The 21,134-nt window shown below is 39.8% G+C and overlaps 1 protein-coding gene across 4 annotated transcripts in view; it reads right to left on the minus strand.

The window, feature by feature from the left end:
- Positions 1 to 902: 902 nt before the first annotated feature.
- Positions 903 to 21,134, minus strand: part of dst (dystonin) — a 125,452-nt gene continuing 105,220 nt past the window's right edge. For all 4 annotated transcript variants that reach the window (XM_058377832.1, XM_058377841.1, XM_058377850.1 and 1 more), the window contains 27 exons: positions 20,700 to 20,801; positions 20,153 to 20,326; positions 19,896 to 20,051; positions 19,459 to 19,656; positions 18,683 to 18,811; positions 18,073 to 18,243; positions 17,195 to 17,350; positions 16,736 to 16,942; positions 16,019 to 16,138; positions 14,946 to 15,115; positions 13,895 to 14,054; positions 12,293 to 12,487; positions 11,842 to 11,970; positions 11,189 to 11,332; positions 10,786 to 10,974; positions 10,539 to 10,668; positions 10,202 to 10,365; positions 9,961 to 10,123; positions 9,654 to 9,808; positions 9,502 to 9,576; positions 9,035 to 9,052; positions 6,759 to 6,876; positions 6,292 to 6,357; positions 4,534 to 4,724; positions 3,977 to 4,087; positions 2,901 to 3,024; positions 903 to 1,327 (listed from right to left, as the gene is read on the minus strand). In XM_058377832.1, coding sequence (XP_058233815.1) covers positions 1,074 to 1,327; positions 2,901 to 3,024; positions 3,977 to 4,087; positions 4,534 to 4,724; positions 6,292 to 6,357; positions 6,759 to 6,876; positions 9,035 to 9,052; positions 9,502 to 9,576; positions 9,654 to 9,808; positions 9,961 to 10,123; positions 10,202 to 10,365; positions 10,539 to 10,668; positions 10,786 to 10,974; positions 11,189 to 11,332; positions 11,842 to 11,970; positions 12,293 to 12,487; positions 13,895 to 14,054; positions 14,946 to 15,115; positions 16,019 to 16,138; positions 16,736 to 16,942; positions 17,195 to 17,350; positions 18,073 to 18,243; positions 18,683 to 18,811; positions 19,459 to 19,656; positions 19,896 to 20,051; positions 20,153 to 20,326; positions 20,700 to 20,801 — 3,969 coding nt within the window. In that variant the 3' untranslated portion in view covers positions 903 to 1,073. The remainder of the gene's footprint in view (positions 1,328 to 2,900; positions 3,025 to 3,976; positions 4,088 to 4,533; positions 4,725 to 6,291; positions 6,358 to 6,758; positions 6,877 to 9,034; positions 9,053 to 9,501; positions 9,577 to 9,653; positions 9,809 to 9,960; positions 10,124 to 10,201; positions 10,366 to 10,538; positions 10,669 to 10,785; positions 10,975 to 11,188; positions 11,333 to 11,841; positions 11,971 to 12,292; positions 12,488 to 13,894; positions 14,055 to 14,945; positions 15,116 to 16,018; positions 16,139 to 16,735; positions 16,943 to 17,194; positions 17,351 to 18,072; positions 18,244 to 18,682; positions 18,812 to 19,458; positions 19,657 to 19,895; positions 20,052 to 20,152; positions 20,327 to 20,699; positions 20,802 to 21,134) is intronic.

Raw genomic sequence — 21,134 nt, forward strand, 5'->3', positions numbered from 1 at the left:
TTTAGTCAGGAAGTCCCCTTTTTTCCCCCCTGCTAGTGTGCTTTCTGCCAAGCACCAGAATGCTGACACTATCTATTTTCCTCTCTTATGTCCAGTAAAATTTAATTGACTTCTCATAACTCATTACAATGTACTCCTAAAACATTACCATCTGACACAATGCATACATGTTTAAAGATGTTACACCATCCCCAGTCCAATGAGTAAATGTAAACAGTAAAAAGAAGCAGACTTTGTTTTGTTTTTTCGATACTGCCAGAGCTTTCTGCAAGCAGGTTTATTACAAAAATGTGAGTAATCCACTGACACGGAGTCGTACAGTACACAGACATGAATGCATTTATGAATATCTGCTAGTTCGAACCGTGGGAGGTTCCAGTCAAGGTTAAATGGCGCACAATGATAGGATTAGGAACTTAAAACTTTATGCAGCAGGTGGATATGATGGACTGTATTTGTTGTTGTTGTTCCGAAGGCCTTGTAATGTTTTAGCACTTGCAGTGATTACAATTAGTAGTTATTATTGTATTGCCCTTTAAAATGCATTCTCAGCAACACATCATTGCACTTTAAATAGATGAATAAATAGTCAGGGTGCCCTGGTGAAACGCAGTGGCATAATATTATTTTGCAAGCTTGTGGAGATTTACAGTACATTCAGCTTTCAAAGTGAGCTCAATCCAAGACTGCGGAAAACTGTTCTTTAGCTTCACAATGTACAGTCCTTCTCTCCTGCAACTGCTTGCTAACCTCTCAGGTTGTAGCAGCGATACGATAAAATAAAATAAAATTTGATGCGACATTATTCACAGAAATTAAAAAATACACAACAAATACACAAAACTGTCATGTTCCACTCACACAGCATCAATCCCACTTACTTCACCTCGTTTCTCCTTGGAATAATTTACAACTTGCTACACTTTTTTTTTGTTTTGTTTTTCGTTTATAATTTACAACTTGCTACTTGTTCATTTTAAATAAGGACAGTTTGCCGTTTTTAGTGTCTTCTGGAGTCCAGTTTTTGTCCAGTGTGTTCCAGCACAGTGCTGTAAAGAGAAGCCAACTGCTGACTATCTCTTGGTCGTGGTTTTGGCTAGTTTGCTGCTGGCCATGCTCCTCCTCTGTGGTGTAGGGATTTTGGAGGGTTTGACTCCAGGCTGGCGTGGAGATGAGCGTGGCCTTGCAGAGTCCATCACTGTCTCCGACACATCAGAGCAGACAGACTGGATATCGGAGATGTCAAAGTCGGAGGCGTCGCTCCCTCGCCGGCTGCTTCCACGGCTCCCTGCCTTGCTGCCAGGCCTGCTGGGAATCTTACTGTGTCCTGTAGGGTGACAGATTCAGCGATGTGGTAAATATTGTTCTGTTTTAAACTTATGTGCACTTTATAGCTGCATTATAACACCTACACATTCATGTAGCAGCAGCACAATGCAAAAAAAATATTTAGATACAGGTTTTATATGAAATTCATATCAAAACTGAGGAAAAATCAGAATGTTGGTACCAGGCTGGCTTGAATCATCTGTAAAACGCTAATCTTGTGTTTACACATAATGGTGCAAAAGAAATGAGCAACAGTTCTGTGGGAGGAAATGCCTTGTAGATAAAAGCAGTCAGAGGAAAATTGCAAGATTGATTCGAGCTGCCAGGAAGGATACAGTAATGCAATTGCTCAAACCGTGGTGAGCAGGGAAGCATCTCAGCATGCACAAAAACAGTGAAACTTGAGGTGAAAGAGAGCACATTAGGTTCTACTCCTGTCATCCAAGAACAGGAATCTGAGGCTATCATAGGCACAGGATCTTCGAACCAGTCTTCATCTGTCAAATTTGGCTGAGTCTGTGTCCAAGATAGCGCCAGATTCCTGTTCTATGATGATAGGAATGACTTCCTGTCAGCTCAAAGCAGTCTGGGAACACCCCCCCCATTCTGCTGCTTGAGGTGAACACTATCTCTGGATTTTATGCTTTTCAAGGCTTGTCGTAACTGATTATTTGTCTAATTAATACTCAAGTGTGTTTTGAATATATTTGATATTTACAATTCCTGCTCAGGGAGGTTCATGCAGAATTCCTACAATAGCCAATGAGAGCGAAGAGCCCAGGAAGCATCGAGCCATATGGACCACCTAAACCATCTTCTCAGCGAGGCAGGTGTGTGGTCTCCTGGTCTGGTCAAATCATTTGGAGGATTATGAAGTGAAAACTCGGTTAAAACTGTTCTTAGGTCTGTGGTCTCCCATGATTGTCTATTGTGTAGCCAGCCTTAAATGCAATTTACAACACTGTGATAGCTTTACACCGATCAGGCATAACATTATGAGCAGTGAGAGGTGACGTGAATAACACTGATGATCTCCTCATCATGGCACCTGTTAGTGGGTGGGATATATTAGACAGCAAGTGAACATTTTGTCCTCAAAGTTGATGTGTTAGAAGCAGGAAAAATGGGCAAGCATAAGGATTTGAGCGAGTTTGACAAGGGCCAAATTGTGATGGCTAGACCACTGGATCAGAGCATCTCCAAAACTGCAGATCTTGTGGGGTGTTCCCGGGCTGCAGTGGTCAGTATCTATCAAAAGTGGTCCAAGGAAGGAACAGCGGTGAACCGGGGACAGGGTCATGGGTGGACAAGGCTCACTGATGCATGTGGGGAGCGAAGGCTGGCCCGTAAAAGGGGGACCAACACAATATCAGGCAGGTGGTCATGTCTGGTCAGTGTATAGCTATAGCATTGTGTATATGGTATTTATACTGAATTGTGCTTTGTAATGTTTAGCTGGGTATAATAAGCACGTAATCTAGTTTAGTTGCCTTGACTTCCAAATTAATCAGAAAAAAAGGATTTACTTCTGATAAGTCTCTAAAAGCTGAATGGCTGATTGTTTAACTCACCAGCAGCCTGACTTCTTGCTTTCAGAATAGCAGCGTTTATCAGGGTTCCCTCCTCTCCAGACTGGAAACCTTTTCCTGACAAATAGCCAGGCAGCCGGAGCTTGCTGCCTTGGATGGGTGTACTCTGTGGAAAACAAACGGTTTTTGTTTTGTTTTTTTCCAAAGACAGATTAGACGTTATCACAAGGAAGGATTTTAAAGATCTTGCTTTTGACCTAAACCCTGAAAATGTTGCTTGGCTAGAAGCACGTTGTACTGTAACATAATCAAAACATTATTTTAAATAACTGGTTAGGTATTTTTTTCAAACGATAAAACAATAAATTGATATGGAAAGTGACAGAAATGGCATTACTGCATCATTACAAAAAAACACACACCAGTTATTCTACAGAATACAGAATTATAGCACAATAATGTTATGTTTTGAACATCAAGCACAGATATGACAGAGCAAGCAAGTCATAAAGGAGTTACGTCATGCTGTTATAGGAAAATAAGCTATACCATGATGGTATGATATAGCCTGAGACGACACAGTGTTACTGTTAGCACCCTGAAGTGGAGCATTTTCCATTAACAGCATGTCCTGAAGTGCTTTATTAGTCTTATACCACAGCAGTTAGGCAATAATTAAAATGTATTTATTGAGGACCACATTGTACTTTTTAACAGTTTATAATTGTATTTAAAGACCATGAATTTAGTTAGCTCTCATTATCACTCGTGATGACGGCTATAAATGTTATTTCCTCGTGAGGTTAACAATGCTGTGGTATAAAATGAATAATTTTACTTTTTAGTACTTGAAGAGCACAACCCAGCTGAAAGAAGAACTGATATTAAGAGAGAGCAGCCCATTCCAGTACTACAACAAAACACACATTACATACACAAACAACTAACCGCATATTAAATTCACTTTAAAATTCTGAATGCAAGCCTGAGAGAGAGAGAGAGAGACTGGACTGAAACCGCACAAAGAGTATTAAGGTAAACAGTAGGAAATTGATAGCGAGTTAGTGACAAGTGTTAGATCAGTAATATGTTTTGTCACTCCTGTTATATCACTATACCTCATTAGATGACCCCTGGCTCTCAAAAGAGTCGGATGACTTTAAGGGAGTAGCTGATTTGCTGTTTGTCAGCCAGGGTTTATCATAATTGCGGGTTAAATGTTGGAGAGTCTGTGAGGAACAATGGTGGGTCAAATACAAGAATATAAAACATTGGTTTAAAATAGAGGGGAAACCAAATCTTTTAAATGATCTGTGTAACTGAGTAGGTGGTGAGGTGCAAAAACCTTCCCAGCACCTAAGTAACTTGATTTTCCAGGCTGTAAACATAATTAATGAAGACTGGGCCAAACTGTGTGTCTCTCATTACAAGAATTTGGAAAAAGTGCTTCAGGACTGTGCTCCGGATAACAATTCTTTGGCATAACCGGTAGCTATTATTAAGAAATAAATCAATATATTTAGTAAAATTTGATAAACTGGTAAAGCTTTGCATTGCTGAGAGAACCCATGAACTAATGTTTAATAGGATAATAAATGGAGTCTGGGTCAGACAAACACCATAAACACACTACTATTATTCTGCTTTCCTCAAAAGTAACAAGAAGTGCACCCACCTTCGGTGTACCAGGCGCAGCAGGGTTGGGTTGTGCAGGACAGCTGTGGCTTGAGTTTGACCTATTCGGAGAGGCACCCCTCGAGGACGGTCGTGACCTTCGACCTCTGTAGCGAAAGCTGGCCATCACTTGAGTGGTCCCTTCTGGAAGTATGAATTTCTCACGCAACTCCACGTTGGTCCTACCTTTAGCTAAGAAGAGTGCACAGAGAATAATGAGTCATCCTATCAGGAGCACACATGGCTGATATGGAGTGGATGGAATGTGAATAGTAAAAGTGATTGGACAAAGGGAGGCCCATTTCATAAATGGGTCCAAATGAAGTCCTTTTCATTTTGAATGTGTTCTAATGATATGAGGAGTCTGGTGAGCAATTTAATATGAGAAGGCATGCGGCTTCACGTCACCGAAATGTAATGGCAAAAAAAATATGGGCATTCTGTATAAACTATTGAACATGTTTATGACTGGAGACAGACTCTTTCCATATCCTACTGCTGACAAGGTATTAAAGCCGGCTATTCTTAAATTAACACTCAATACTAATACTGTATGAATCTGATAAAGCTTATTTATTTTAAGGGGAAAAAACTCTGATACTGACATGATACTAGATGCATATGAACTCAGAAACTACACTGACCTATTAGTTCCTCAAGAGCTCTTGGTTGCTATAGTAGAAAGGACATTATTTACATTAACGTTATTTACTGTCCAGTGTCACCAAAATGAGGATGAGGTTCCATTCTGAGCCTGGTTCCTCTCAATGTTTTTTTCCTCATATCATCTCAGGGAGTTTTTCCTTGCCACAGTCGCCTCAGACTTGCATAAAATAGCTTTAAACTTTATAATTCTTTTTCTGTGTTTTTCTATACTTCTGTAAAGCTGCTTTGAGAGAATGTCCATTGTTTAAAGCATCTATACAAATAAATTGAATTTAACTGTAGTGTACACTGCCATGTTTACGGATAATACAAAATGACATTGACTTGATATACTTCATGTTTAAAGAAAAGCCAACTCCAAAAGATACTACAACATCTTCCTACAATACAAACATGAGCGCATTTCATTCCTGTGAGCACTGACACACATGCACTTCCTTTCGCCTTTGCTCACCTGGGACTACACTTTGCTTGTGAATAAAATTCATGGCACTCATTTTTACTGACCATGCTCACAGACAATACTCTCATTCCCTCATGATCTCGAATAAAGCTGTTAAAATAGAGTGACTGCTTGCACATAAAACACTGTAGCAACCAACATAAGCAGTGCTAAATAAAATCTCCCATGACACCCCTGATTGCTTAATACTAAGTTAAGTTAAGCTACTTAATTATCAGTAGTAGGATAGACAAAAAGAAAAACTTGATCTGAAAAAAATGGCATCGATGCATCTCTAATTAGGACTAACTAGTTTTAGCTGAATTTGTGTTTATATACAGAAAATCAAGCCCAATTTAGAGCAAAGATGAAAGTAAGATTTTCCAGCAGACTGCATTGAAAGAGCTGGGAATAAACAAAGGATATGCATGGAGAAGGAGCAGAGACTGGCCAGGAAGCCTGGAAACACACTGCAACAAACAAGTGCATGCAAGAGATGTCTCAGGGACTAGCATGGAAATTAATGTTAATGAGAATACCATCACTCCAGCAGGAACACTCAGGTGCACACGCACATACACACACACACACACAGGCTTGCACACATACCACTGGGATGGAGCAAGGAGAGAAAGTGTGAGAGTTGCCAACCTATAGGAGACTGAGTAATGGACGAGTTTGATTCCGAGCGCAACATTTTACTCCCGTGGTGATGAACTAGAAGAAATGATAGTTGGGTTCTTAGCACAAAGAAAACAGTGGGTATATTCAGCAGGAAAACAGTAGAGAAAGACAGAGTAGAATACTGAGATAGCTGCTTTGTAAGGAACATGACAGCAAGCTTTCAGAACCTCATACACAGCCAACCAGAATGCAGAGGCAGAAGACTCAGCCACAATGTTGGAAATGACCAAATAACCTGGCTTATAAACATTAACATTAAAGATGGCTTCTAGTACATGGCTATATATTCAAACTCTTTTGTGAAGAAGAATAAACAATACAAATCCAATAAAAAGTCTAAGGATGTACAGTACATAAATACTATCAGTGTCATTTCAAGTGGCAAGGGATGCTCTTAAGCAAAACAAACGTAATGAGACACAGGCCTCCGTTACCTCTACACGGGTCGTTCTTGACCAGGAACTCATCAAGCGCCATCCAGCCTCCTCCCACCCGCACCATAACAGTGCTGCGCAGGATCCGCACCAGCCGGAGCTGCTGCGAGTCTCCAAACTGAGGAGGGAACAGAGAGCATCCAGTCAATACTGAGTCACAGTGAGAAAGTCACACAACACTGACATAAAGCCACAGACTGAGAAACAGCACAAACCGGACATTGCAGTGACACATTCGGAGCTCTTCTCTGATTCTTCTCAATTCTGATTTCTGTATACGTTAATGAATATGTAGTGATGAGTGATCACAATATTAATCAGATTTTAGATTTAGATACATGTCCGGTTTGCACTAGTTGCCCAGCTGAGAAAACAGACACATTTTGGACATAAACACAACATTCCAAAGAACATAGAAATGAATGGCCATTCCAACTGGTTCAACCTGTTTTTTTGTTGCGTATACACCGTTCAAGAATTTTGGTTGGGTTTTCTTTCAGATATGAGCATTAATCTGATGACCACTAGAGTGTGCTGCAGTGTTACAAGTCTTTCTATATACTAAAAAGCTATTTTTGGCATCAAAGGGGAAGGAGGGTGAGTAGAAAACTACTGATTATACAGGAAGTCAACAAAATGAAGTTTGCCAGTTGGATAAAGCCATGGTGTAGAGTTCACAAGACAGTAAGTTATGGCTTCATGCTTTCTGTTCCGAAACAAATAAAACTGATTGTAAACCAACAGAAATCTTTCCACAAATCAACAATAAATACAAAGGTTGCAATTTCTAGAAAGCACCATACTAATAGAGAATGTGTGTTCACGTTGATGCAGAACCAATGTGGCTAAACTCCAATGACACAATAAAAAACAATATGGAAAGATGGCTGGACTCCACTCTCTAACACTCCACATGATCAACACACTCCCACACAGTGATGACCCTCTTGCTGAGCCTCGTTTTGGCCTCCGCTCTCTCAGTGTGAGAACCGGAATGATTCAATGTCACTAGTGAATTTGGTGATTGCGGATAGAGGATGGGGTTTGAAGCATGATCAGATAAAAAGAAATAAGAAGAAGGCACAACAAACAGCTTAAAAATGACCATTTACCAGGATACAGCTTTCCAAAACAGCAACGTGCAGTTGGGAGTTTAGATTTTGATTGTCCCTGTTTGTTATACTCTCATCGGCGATTAACGGATCATGTAAGCAGTGAACCAGACCGAACTGTCAAAAGAATTGTTTCAGTTGATATGGAACAGCAATAACTGAACAAACTGGTGCACATGACAGCAAAAAAAAAAAGAGGCTTGAACACAAGCAAAGGAAAAATGAGGTTTGCATGAATTCCCCAGTCCCCCAAGACTCCACCAGATAATCAGCTGAGTTACAGCATATCTTCACAAACCATGACCTCGAGAAAGCATGTAGCCCATGATTTCAGTGTGATTTATATTCCCCATATGGGTTTACAGCAGCATTTACAATCTTTCAAAGACTTTTATTTTTCAAAAAGAAAAATATTTGTTATTATTTAAGGAAGGCATTATAATGCAAGCACCCATGTTATGCTGCAAAGCTTTCAGAAGATGAACACAAATCAACTTAAATACTGAGGGGGAGAAAAAAAAACAAAAAAAACAAAGGTTGTTAGAAATGCACTGTGACTCAAAAGCAGATAGGCAAGATCATTAAAATTCATGAGATGTCAAAACTTCCTAAAAAGGACTAACATTCCATTTCTGCCTACATAAATTGGGATCCAAGATGGAGGACTCCCACTCTGTACTGACCTCTGTTTAAAATAGCTGGCATTAACCTGACACTAATAATCAGTAAAAGTAAAGTGATGTTCTACACCCGAGAACCGTGATGAATATTTTTAGCCTTCATAGTAATCCGACCATTTTTGGTGTCATTCTGAGTAAAAACAGGTAGACCAAATGCTTAGCAAGTTTCTGTGTCTTAGACTCTCTGTCTTTTAGTCTCTGTTTATTTTAGTCTCCGTCTCTGTGTGTCTCTATCTCTCTCTCTCTCTCTCTCTCGCTCCACCTCCACATGCTTTTACACACCATTAGGATATTCCAATTACATTTGCGACAATCAGTGTTAAAAACAAAGCAAAGCTAGTGATGAGATTCCTAACGGTTTGTTTGCTTATCGGCTTCTGAGTTCATTAGTGACTAGGTCTGGTAAAGTATTTAAAAGGAAATCAGTGAAACTAAAAAAAGGCAATCACAGCATAACAAGTTTAAAGAAGTACTGTGTATATACCTGGTTTCCAAGGTAGAACTGAACGGTAGAGAAAAATAAAAAGACAGATATTAGAAAACAGCACACTGCACTTTCCTTAGAAAAAGTATTTATCAACATGTTACTGGTGTTTTTTCAGTTCAAGAATTCTGCTAAGTGAAGTACTGAAGAATTCAGACAGTAAAGGGTCAAAAGTGTTTTGGCAGCTACCTTACCCTCTCACTAAAAAGTGAAAAATTTAACGTCACATGAGAATGCTATGAAGTCATTCCTTCTGGCAAAAGCAATAAGGGGGAAGTCTGTCTCAAGAAGTAGCTGTATAAAGCCAGTGGCACTCTCCCAATTTTCCACATTTTTACACTACCATTGAAACCTTCTTCAACAAAGGACTAGATATGGCCTGCGAGGATGCTATAGTTGCTTTGGAATCACACTTGAATTGTCTTCGCGTTTGAGAAGGAGTAGGTACTAGGCAGTCAGTTACTTACCCGGTATTTGTTCGCACCAATTTGCTCCACTTGGAACCGTTTAGGACACTTGCACTTTGCCACTTGGCGTGTTACCTAAAAAAGTCAATATATCAGAAATTAAAAGAAAAAAACACTGTCACCAGGAAAAAAAATCTGAACTGCAAGTTTACCTCGTCTTCTATCTTATCAGCATCAGTAAGTGGTTTGTAGGCATCTTTGTTTGGATGCAGAGCAGCAACAAACTCGTAGTAGTCAATGTAGCCGTCACCATCACGATCAAAAATGTCCGCTACAGCACTCATCTCCAGTCGACTGGTGGGAAACTCTACAATGAGAAAGAGAAAGAAAATCTGGTCTGTTGAATTCGCAGGAATTCAAGGAATAATTCATCTAAACTGTAGCTAATTTTGAATCAAAGCTAATAGAAATGGGATTTTTCTGGCTGGAAGCTAGGTTAGTGAAGGAAACTTTACTCACTTGAAGAAAGAATCCCATCAATAAACTCCTGCCTGGTGACTTTCCCATCCTGGTCCTTATCCATGCGCCGAAAGAAGTCCATGACTCGTGATTTCTTGTGGTTCATCCATCGCATGTAGCGCTTCCTCCAGACATCGAAGTCAAAGTTGGCGAACTCTTTCAGCTGAGATGTAGGAGAGGGGGTTATAATCACATCAAACACACTTAGACTTAGTTGGCAAAGCATGAACTTCTAACTTACCTCCTCTAGTCGATCCAGTGCATCGTTGAGTTTTCTTCTCCTGTCCAGCGCCAAAAGCCAGACCTGCTGCCATTTGCTCACCAACAGGTTCACTCTGGGGTTCTTAGTCTCTATTGGAGCCTGGACTGTCGCTGGATACATGGACTGGGCCTGGGATCTCTTTCCTGATTATCACAGAAGTCATTAGGAAATTTTTGGATTTGTCCACGTTTACATTTACTTAGAAGGAAAATGCAGCTGTGGGGGTCCAGTATTTAAGCTAACATATAGACATAAGGTTTATATTTTGTGCTAAACACAACATAAACATAATTAAAGGTTTTATGTCAAAACCTACGGCCTGTTCTTCCTTTTTCCAGTACTGGAATCTGAGACTGAACTGGTGCATCAGTTGTGGGTTTCCTTTTATGAGTTTTAGTGACTTTGTCCACATCTGGTTGTTTCCTGGTCATCTCCTCCATGAAGGTCTGAATGACAAAATCATATCATAAGGCTTCAAAAAAAAAAAAAAAACTAATAGCAAATAGCTATCCAAAGTCAAGGGAACTGAATAGCAGAAGTGTTTTGGCGCGCATCACTGGTACCTGATGCTCAGTGATGAGAGCTTTGATCTCTTCGATCTCCTGAGGCAGGGCCTCCTTGTCTTTCTCTGTGAGTGTGGTCTCTGCCCACTGTAACCAGCTCAGCAGATTCTCCAGCAGCTCTTGAGTAGCCATAAGCTCGCTCAGAGCACTAGATAACCTCTGCTGATGCTGCCGTGCCCATGCTGTGACCTGAGCAACAGCAAATACACAAGTAAGTGATGCTGAGTTTATAACATACAGATAAGTGCAAAAAATGGGCTTACGCTAAATTATTTGCAAACAGCTGTATATCAACTTCACTGATCATGTAGTTAATCAGTACTGCACATAACCTAGGACTAAAGTCTGCATATACGCCATAAATACAAAAATGTGAATATCTGAGTTGAGTAGAACGACTGACCTCCTCGAATCGGGCTTTAATTATGGTGTTCCAATGTTTCACAGTGGTGATGGAGTCTGGATGGCAGATAGCTAAGATGGCTTCACCCATGCTGATGGCTTTACCCAGAGCCACACTCTTTTCTTCCAGCTTCTTTATGAATTCCTGATTGGATCATAGTGCCCATCATTAGGCAAATGGCAACGGCAAAGTCAAAACAATGAGAATTTACACGGATGTTCCAGTGAGACTTTTCCCATCCACCCTCTTTCTGTGTGTGAATAATGTCTGGTGAAAACTATGTGGAACAAATTATTCCTGGTTCAGATATGAGATCATGCTCAAGGGATATGTGTTATTAGAGGTTGAGTCCTGTTTTGGCCAGCTCTAATTCAGCTTGAGAGGCCATGTATGGTTTATGTTACTCTATTGGCTTCACTGATGGGCTAGCAGATAGCAACGTAAGACTTAAAGGCTTAACCTTTTCAAAACTACACTATAAGAGGAGCTGATGAAAAAAAGACCACAAGAAGTGATCATTTTGGGGCATGTCTTCACTGAAAGCATAAATAAAGAATTATATTTACTGTGGACCACACTTGTTCAGTTTTATTTAAAAGTAGATCATAACTATAAGGCAGTTATGTGTATGTGGGCCTTGTGGTGCAACTTGCTTTGTGCTGTTCAATCAGGCCACGCAGGGCATCCTCGTCCTCAGGAAGAGACCCATGGAAACGTAGGCTCTGTTCTGCTTCAGCCAACCACTCCAGCAGGATATGAACCGTCGAGTGGAACTCCTCTGCCTGTTAAGATGGCATTTATTTTGAAATATATACTTATAGCTCAGTATCATTTCATGTCTAAAGAATATAAAAGTCAAGTCATTGTTACTGTGCTACTTTAAGAACATCATTAAAACATTTCATTAACCGAATACACATTAATTGAGACAATCCTGTTGAAAGAAATTAAGCCAAGCAAATTCATTTGTTTGATTCTTTAATACTGAAAAAAATGTACATTTTGGTTTTATCAGTGTTTGAATATACAAAAATGAAACAGGCTGAATTTACGATCAGGACAAAATGTAGCTCGGCTGAATCGTAATGCAGGGTGATTGTGTACCTGACACAGAGCTTGTTCCAGCCGTGTCTGTTTTTGCACAGAGAGAGCGCACACCGTCTCCCAGCGCAGACCCAGCTCCTGCATCTGAACTTTGACCCAGGAGGAGTCATCATGGCTGCTCTCTATCAGCTCGCGTGCTGAACGTTTCAGAGCCTGTACAGAGCTGGTCTTCTTTCCAAGTTCTTTTTGAAACACCTGTGAGATGTGTACATACAAACACTTGAACAATACCGTTTTAGGGTGATTCCACATATGCAACATTTACTATATTTGTGGCTCTATCTGTTTTCTTTATTATTATTATTATTATTATTATTATTATTATTGCTCTATCTGGTTCTTCATTAGTCTGTGCTTGTGAGAATATAGCAATCACACTCGGGTGCAATCCGAGACCAAGTAAGGAAGATGATATCGGACGGAGGTTAGATAGCAGTGAGAAAGCATTTCAACCTGATCTGCAGGAATGAAAACAAAAATGCTGTCTATTTTGGAATGCAGGCATATACAATATCTGGCCAAAAGTATGTGGACACCTGGCCATCACACCCATATGTTCTTTCTGAAAACATCTTCTTGAGTTGTTCCACACCAACATTAGCAAACCATGTCTTTATGAACCTTGACTTGTGCAAAGGGGAATGGTCATGCTGGAGCATGTTTGTCCCTTTAGTTTCAGTGAAGAGGAAATACAAAGGCATTATATAAAGGCCCACGTTTGGGTGTGACAGTCAGGTATCCACAAACATTCAGTAATATAGTGCTTCTGTAGATATAGGATCCATGAAAACTGTGGCAAAGGATGGAACTACCATGTGTTCTGGATGCCTGGGCCAATGAAAGAAAAGAGAAATTAACTGCTGGATGCAGTACACAAATTGTTTTAAACTAGATATTTATATAATTATCTAATGATTTATTGCTAACTAGGTAATTTTTGCATGGTCTTTGTTTACTTTTTATCAGTCACTATATTTCTGACCAATGAAAGAGATTTTACAAGCATGTTTTTGGTCCTTAGCCAACATTCTATGGTTGCTTTTTGGATCATGTAATTTTGTGCAGTATGAAAACCAAATCAAACAGCAAACAAGCCAAAAGCATCAGTTTGGGTCTGAATCAAACTCCAACCCTAACAGAAACATGAACTCAATTCTGTCTCTCAAGTTTAAGTCTGATCCAGAAAACAAGGAATTTGATCATCACTGATTAGGAGAAAAGTGGAATAGATGTTTATAAAAACATTCTGAGCCCAAGTCCCTTCAAGCTGAGCAGCTCAACCGATAGTAAGCAAAGCCAAAAGAGGCTCTTGTAAAGGGGGAATGAAAAGTGGAGATGAAGTTTTGTTCAGTGATTAAGATATGCTGTCTAATTCAAACCTGCAGTGACAAACTTGGACAAGAAGCCGAGGAATAGAAAACTGACATTCTGAAACCATAACAAAATCAAGAAGGCCCAAAAATAGAGGCTCAAGAAAAAATATTTTGAAACTAGACTATATTAAAGCATGATATTAAGACTAACAAATATATTAAGCATAAATGCAATGCAATAATTTGTCCTGTTTTATCTCTATTTACACAGCCAGAGGGCCAGCAGTACCTTGTGACTGTCTATCAGGTTCAGCACCAAATCAATGTCTCCATGCACAGGCTGGTCCTCTGCCAGCTGCGGCTCTATTTTATAAAGCCAGTCGATCAGAGCCTGCAGAGCGTCAGTGAACTGGCCTGAGAACAGCAGAGCTTCCTCCAGCTTGTTCTGCCTATAGGAAAAGAATATCTGAAGTCAAATACTTGGAAGTCAATGCAATTTCCATTGAAAACTATTAACAAATTTATTTGAATAGGAATCTTTTATAGAAGAAAATGCTCAATTCAGCTACACACAATAAATACATACACCGATCAGGCATAACATTATGACCACTGACAGGTGAAGTGAATAACATTGATTATCTCCTCATCATGGCACCTGTTAGTGGGTGGGATATATTAGGCAGCAAGTCAACATTTTGTCCTCAAAGTTGATGTGTTAGAAGCAGGATAAAAGCAGAAACCAGAAAAATGGGTAAAGTGTAAGGATTTGTGTGAGTTTGACAAGGGCCAAATTGTGGGGTGTTCCCAGTCTGCAGTGGTCAGTATCTATCAAAAGTGGTCCAAGGAAGGAACAGTGGTGAACTGGTGAAATGGCCAAGGCTCACTGATGCATGTGGTGAGTGAAGACTGGCCCGTGTGATCTGATCCAACAGACGAGCTACTGTTGCTCAAACTGCTGAAGAAGTTAATGCTGGTTCTGATAGAAAGGTGTCAGAATACACAGTGCATCACAGTTTATTGTGTATGGGGTTGCATAGCCGCAGGCCAGTGCCCATACTGACCCCTGTGCTCCGCTGAAAGTGCCAACAATGGGCATGTGAGCATCAGAACTGGACCACGGAGCAATGGAAGAAGGTGGCCTGGTCTGATGAATCACGTTTTATTTTACATCACGTGGATGGCCAGGTGTTTTGGCAGCAAAAGGGGGACCAACACAATATTAGGCAGGTGGTCATAATGTTGTGGCTGATCGGTGTATAATTAGTTTGTTTTTTAAATTTTTTAATAGATTTTTAATTGTCAAGTGGATATAGTCAGCTTACAGATAATAAACCTACCTTTCTACAGACTTGCCACAAATCGTGTCCCATTTGTCTCTGAGCTCGCAGAGCATGTCGTCCAGTTTCTGGGTGTCATCCTGGAGTGAGGTCTTGTCCTTCAAGGCTCGGCCTGTTCGGCTGGTGGTGTCGTAAACAGAATGTTTGCCACCCAGGGCCTTCTGGAACTCCTATGAGAGCCAGCAAACAGAGGTTAACATTTAGCCTCAAGGACACATATAGTATAACCAGCAGTTTGATCAGAGGACTGGACTGGAGTTAGATGGCACAGTTGAGTCGACAGAATGTGAGGAAATCTGTGGAGTCCACACTGCTGAGCTGTTAATTACATGGCACTGTGCTCTCACCTCTACTGTCCCTGAGTCAACCCTGAGTCATGCTACTTTTAGAAGAGATCAGCAGCAGTATTAGAAATTAGAGTAATAGAATATTAATGATTTTCTTTCTAGTAAATGATTTTTCTGGTCATAAGGGGAAAAGGCACAAGCAATCAATAGGATAATATTCCATTATGTGAAAATAAAAAAGTGATAGGAGTTAGAAACCACATCAATTCTAAATGTATTAAATTGAAATGTTTTGAATGTTTCGAATGTCTCTGCTTATTGAAGACTGTATGTTTTGTTTAAATAATCATGGAACAACTAAATAAAAAACTGTAAAATTATTGTACAATCCTCACATCCTTGCTCAATTGCTTTCTCAAGTCAGTTTTAGTTCATTATGATTTTTTTCAAGTGTGTGTGGTTTAACATTATCTCACAAGCCAAGACAATATATACTGTTTTATATTGTTTTAACGCCAAATACGACACAAGATTCTGATTCTTTATGATTGTCCTAGCAGTATGAGGGAGTGATCCCAACACAGGAAATAACACAGCAACTGAGATGAGAGAGAGCAGCTGGTTTATGCCATGATTCATGCCATGCTGGATAGTGATTAACTACTTCGTTACAGATGTGTACATGGAAATGGTTAAGAAACACAAAGGTGTAGAAGTTCAGCTGGATTCTGGGAAGTGTGTAATTAGTGGTTCACAAAGGGAAAGGGCGTGGTGAGATTCAGTCACCTTGTGCTGAGCTAGCTGCATTTTGATCTTGTCGGGGTCATTAGCGATCTCCAGCTCGGAGTCCAGAGCTCTCTCCGACTCCTCCAGCCACTCCATCAGCTTGGTCCAGCTCTCATGGAACTGCAGGAAGATTAAAATGTTTAGTTTTATTTAATTGCTTCTGTAGTATGGGATACTGTTCACGTATTAGGTGAAGCTCATTCTAAGGTGAAATGCACCACCGAACAGACACTACAGTATTTGAGGACTGATTAGCTAGATGTATGTATTTATGTAATGGGTGTTTAATGTGCATCCATCTTGTTCAAAACAAACAGGTTAAAGACAAGCTCTGAAGCAAGAAAGATGATGCTAGTCGGTCAGCTTGTGCTAGAAACTTGCTAAAAAAATCTTTTATGCTTCTGTGTAGCATAATGGCAGTAAAATCTTAGCCCTCATATCACTGCTCTGTCTGAATAGGCAGCATTTATTACTAAACACAGTATGTATATTTTCTGATAGTCAAGAAGTCTTTTATTGTCATTTCAAACATATATAGCTGGTGCAGTACACAGGTAAATGAAACGACATTCCTTCAGGACCCTAGTGCTATATAAAGACATAAAGCTAAAGACAAAAAGGAACTAGGGACTAAGTACAATAAGACATTTGACTCTCTACTCTAAGTAAAATAATAGTAACTAATAAAAGACTTTTGATCTTCGTTTTTTTCCACACCTGCTTGGCACGTTTCCTCGCGTCATCCAGCAGGCGTCCTCGCTCCACCGAACGCTGCACTACTTTGTCCCAGCGGCTTTGTACACTTAGCAGCAGGTTTTTAATCAGGACCACATCCTGTTTCTGGCTGAAGTATTTCAGGTGGGTGCCTGTCTTATCCAGTTCAATGATCTGATCCCGGTGTGAGTTGACCTCAGTCGCAAAGATCTGTCGGCAAACATGGGAAAAAGTTAGATGAACAGAGCTAGGACTTAGAAGGAAAAGGAAAAAAAAACAGGCTCAAATGTGCAATTTGCTATGTCTCATTCATCTGTGTTCACACATAAAACTATGGCTCATTCATCAGTGTTTATACATTCAACTAATAGGAAATACAATAATGTATTTCTTAGATTATAAAAAGAAATGTACCCTTATTCAAATAAAACACAGACAGAAAGATTAGATTTACACACATACTTTATGTTCATCAATCTGGAACAAGATGGTTTCAAGGATGAGGGAGGCTGGAGAGACAATGTTGAGGGTCTGCTCTGCTTGAGTCAGCCAGTTAATGAAGTCCTGCAGAGAATTATGGAAATCTGTGGCCATCGCTAATGCCTCTTCCAGTTTTACCTAGATACAACAAACACACACATACACACAGACGTGCACGCCATGATTTACTTATTCAAGTCATAATTATATCAGCACAACCAAAATAGCATCAAGATCTGCTTGTGATTGAACAGGGAGAGGAAGTGTTGATCTCTCAGTGCTATAATGACAAATAAAAGAGGATGTGTAGAAGAAACATTTCCCTTGCAGGCACAAAAACATTGTCCTTTGATTCGATATTCAATAGTGTGACTCACACGGTGCATCTGGTACACAGCAGCTTTCTTAAGTGAAAGCTGAAGAGCCTTGCAAAACCTTTAACAATATTAAATAAGTGGCTTCACTGAACCTTTCTGAAAAAGTCAAGGCCAAATCTGCTCTCAGGAAAGTACCTTGAAATATATATATATACATACATGTAATAAACAAAACAATGCTTTCAGCTTTGTGTTCAGAAGTCAGGTTAATCAAAGAGCATTAGATCTGGGTAAAGAACATGTCTGAACCAAACCACTCTATATTTTTTCTTCAAGATGTGACACATCCCTTAATACGCACTGGCATATGAGACACTTCATAAACAGAGCATTATGTTTCATCCTGATTCCCAACCTGCCCTAGACAGCTACCCCCACACCTTCTGAACACAGTCGCTCTGACATCATCACAATTTACATCCTTGCCTTCGTAGGATCGAAGCCTCAAGGATGCCAGAGTGATTTTTTTTCTGCAGCCCTTACCTTTCTCTCAGCCACTTTGGACTGCACACATTCCCACTTTTCTTGAAGGTTGTGGAGGTCCTGCTCAGTGCTGCTGTCCTGGTTCTCTGGGACCATGGCTTTCAGCTGCTGACCTCTGAGAAGAAGCTTCTGGTAGAGTTCTTCCTTCACCTCCATTGCTTTACATAACTCCTACACATACACAAAAGACATGATGTTTTTATAGAGACAGATATCTCTTTTTCTTCAGCCTTATGAAAGGGAAGGGCAACAGGGAACAGTAATACTCTATTGCAGATATTTTACACTTACAATAAGCTGTTATCTGTTCATTTATATATCAAGCCAAACCTCTGCCCATGTTGCATGTATATGGAACTATTTATTATGTATTAGCTGGTTCATCAAGACGGAATTAAAAATACAAAGTTGCACAGTCTGGACTAAAGCCTCAATAAACATATGTTCTGAATAAACCCTCTTTAAGTCTAGCTTTATTAAAGCCTCTAAAAAAGTTCAATCTAAATTGTTATTTTTATGAGTGTTCACCAAAAAAGCTCTGTACTGGGTGTGATAAAATGTGTTCAAGCTTGCCATCAGCAGCAGGCCTTTTGGAGTTTTAAATACATACCAGATGGGTGTTAAGCTGCTCGCGGGCTGTGTCTGGTAGGCCTCCAACTGCTTTTGATGCTAACAGCTGACATTCTGTGTCTTTCAACCATTGTTGCATATCTTCAATCTCCCCATGGAAACCTTGGGCCTAGAACACAATACAGATAAGTTCACAACAATAGAGTCTGCATTATTCACATTAGTGCAGGTTTTTAAAGCATGAAAAGGTTTAGATTAAAATGGATGTTTTCATTTTAATCTAGGATGAATAAAAAGGCAAGTTCAGTGAGCTACAACAATATCATCTGGGCCAGCATTAATTAGTTACAGTTTTGGACTGCATCTGTGTTTACTCAGTTTCCAGTTGGATTTGAATGTGAAAATAATGAATGTGGGACTAAATTAATATTTCTGTACTAATAATACATTAATATATCAGCTAATAAGGCATTAATATAGAAGCTGATGTGATCAGGTGTCAAAATGGAAGCTCATACTCAGTGTCATTTGCTGTTAAAATTAAATCTAAAATTCTGCCTGAAAAACCTGAGAGCTGCTAAAACACTTGAGTTTTGAGTGAGCAATAAATACCAAAAATGTGCACAGTATTCAGACTTAAGCACTATACAGAACGTGTGTGAAAGTTGTGGAGAAAGGAAAATTGGGCTTAAAAAAACAAATGGGTGTGTCTCAGTTCTTTTAAATCATAGACCGTGCCTATGTTATGATGCATAAAATAGTACAGTTACACTCAACGAGGCTGCCACTGAGCTAATCTGAATGTCTGAGTAATACCTGGAGTAAGGCACTGTCCAAAAGCTGCCTCCTCTGCTCAGTTTTCTCCAGGATGCTTGTCCAACGTTGGTTAAGGTTTTCCAGCTTGCTCTGCAAGCCACAAGCCTCCTCTCCTGCACTGGACTCAATCAAATCTCTGCCAGCTTTGTTAACTGCCTCCACTGTTGTCTTATGGGCCAGTACATCGTTATGGAGCACCTGGTGGTTAACAATGACATTCACATTCTAGATCACAAACAATTATTATTATTATTATTTTAAAAAGGCAGATTTCATGGCAAGGAAATAAAGCAGCGATAATCAAATAGCAAATAAACAATGATAAACAATGATCATTATGGTGACTGTGTGATAATTTCATGACTGTTACAGAAACATAAACACAGATTACATTACATTTAAATTATATATACGTTTTAAATTTTGAATGAACTTACATGGTGTTTGGCCAGCTCTATCTCAATAGCTTTGGGGTCACCACTGGTTTTCTTCTGTCCACTAAGCAGCTCTTCAGTATGAGTCAGCCAGGCCAAAAGCTCATCCAGAGCATGTTGGAACTGCCCTAAAGCCAGCAAGGCTCCTTCCAGCTTGTGCTGTAAAATAGACGAGACATTCACGGTCAAGTAAAGATCCAGAGACAGAGGGCAAGCCAATGCTCAGGAGCATAAATGACACTACCAGGTTAAAACCTTACCTGTCTGTTGATGACCTTGTCGTCCAGGTTATCCCAAAGCATTTTGAGTTCACTCATAGGCTCCTGAATGGCAATGCGGTCTCCTTCCTCCAGTACTTTTTTCAGTAGTAGTCCTGCCTGGTGATTCAGCCTCTCCATTTCAATCTGAAGCTGGTAGGCCTCACCTTTGAACTCCTGTGGAAATACAAACGTTGAAAATATGTTCAACATCCCGTCACTGAATAATCCACAAAAATATGGGTATGCCAATGGCAAAACAATAAAAGAGATGGTTTAGTTTTGTTTAGCTCTCTCTAGACAATATGTCTTTGAACTACTTGTAGAAGAGCACATGAAATGATAGTCCTCTGAATAAACACAGCTGGTATTTGGTCTGTATGCTCAGTGCATTTATCAAACAAAAAAAAAAAAAGACAAATCTTGGCTGGGTGTGATCACTGACACATGTTTACATGCTTTGATCTGTATAAACCACACATGACCAATAATTCTAGGTCGGTGTGTTGATGGCATGAAATCCATCCAATGAAACATGCTAAAGGAATACCTTGAGCTCCTCAATCTGCTGTTTCACAGTTTCCAGGTCCGTGCCCACAGGTGACATGGAATCCAGTTTACTCTCCAAAATATCCACCCAGTCAAACATGCCCTGTAGTGAAAGGATGAAATGTTATTGACATGTATTACCACAATGCAGACTCAGGTTACACTATAACCTGTGACTTCAGGTGAGAAGCTCCAATAATAGAGACGTGGGAAAACTGGATTGAGCTTTAACCTCTTCAAGCTGTGAGTCTGCAGTACAATTTGCAATGCTTTCCTGTGCCTTGTCAGCTTTTTTTAATCAAAACAGGTTTTTGAGGAAATACTACTTAAATTCAAACAGTGGTTCTTTGTCAGCTGAACCCCTTCAACCTAAATTAATTAGCTTAAGTAAGAGATTTTTGTACTGAATGGGAAACCGTGCTACTCTTCAGTTTGC

The sequence above is a fragment of the Hemibagrus wyckioides genome, linkage group LG03 (genome assembly GCF_019097595.1).
Source record: "Hemibagrus wyckioides isolate EC202008001 linkage group LG03, SWU_Hwy_1.0, whole genome shotgun sequence".
NCBI lineage: Eukaryota > Metazoa > Chordata > Actinopteri > Siluriformes > Bagridae > Hemibagrus > Hemibagrus wyckioides.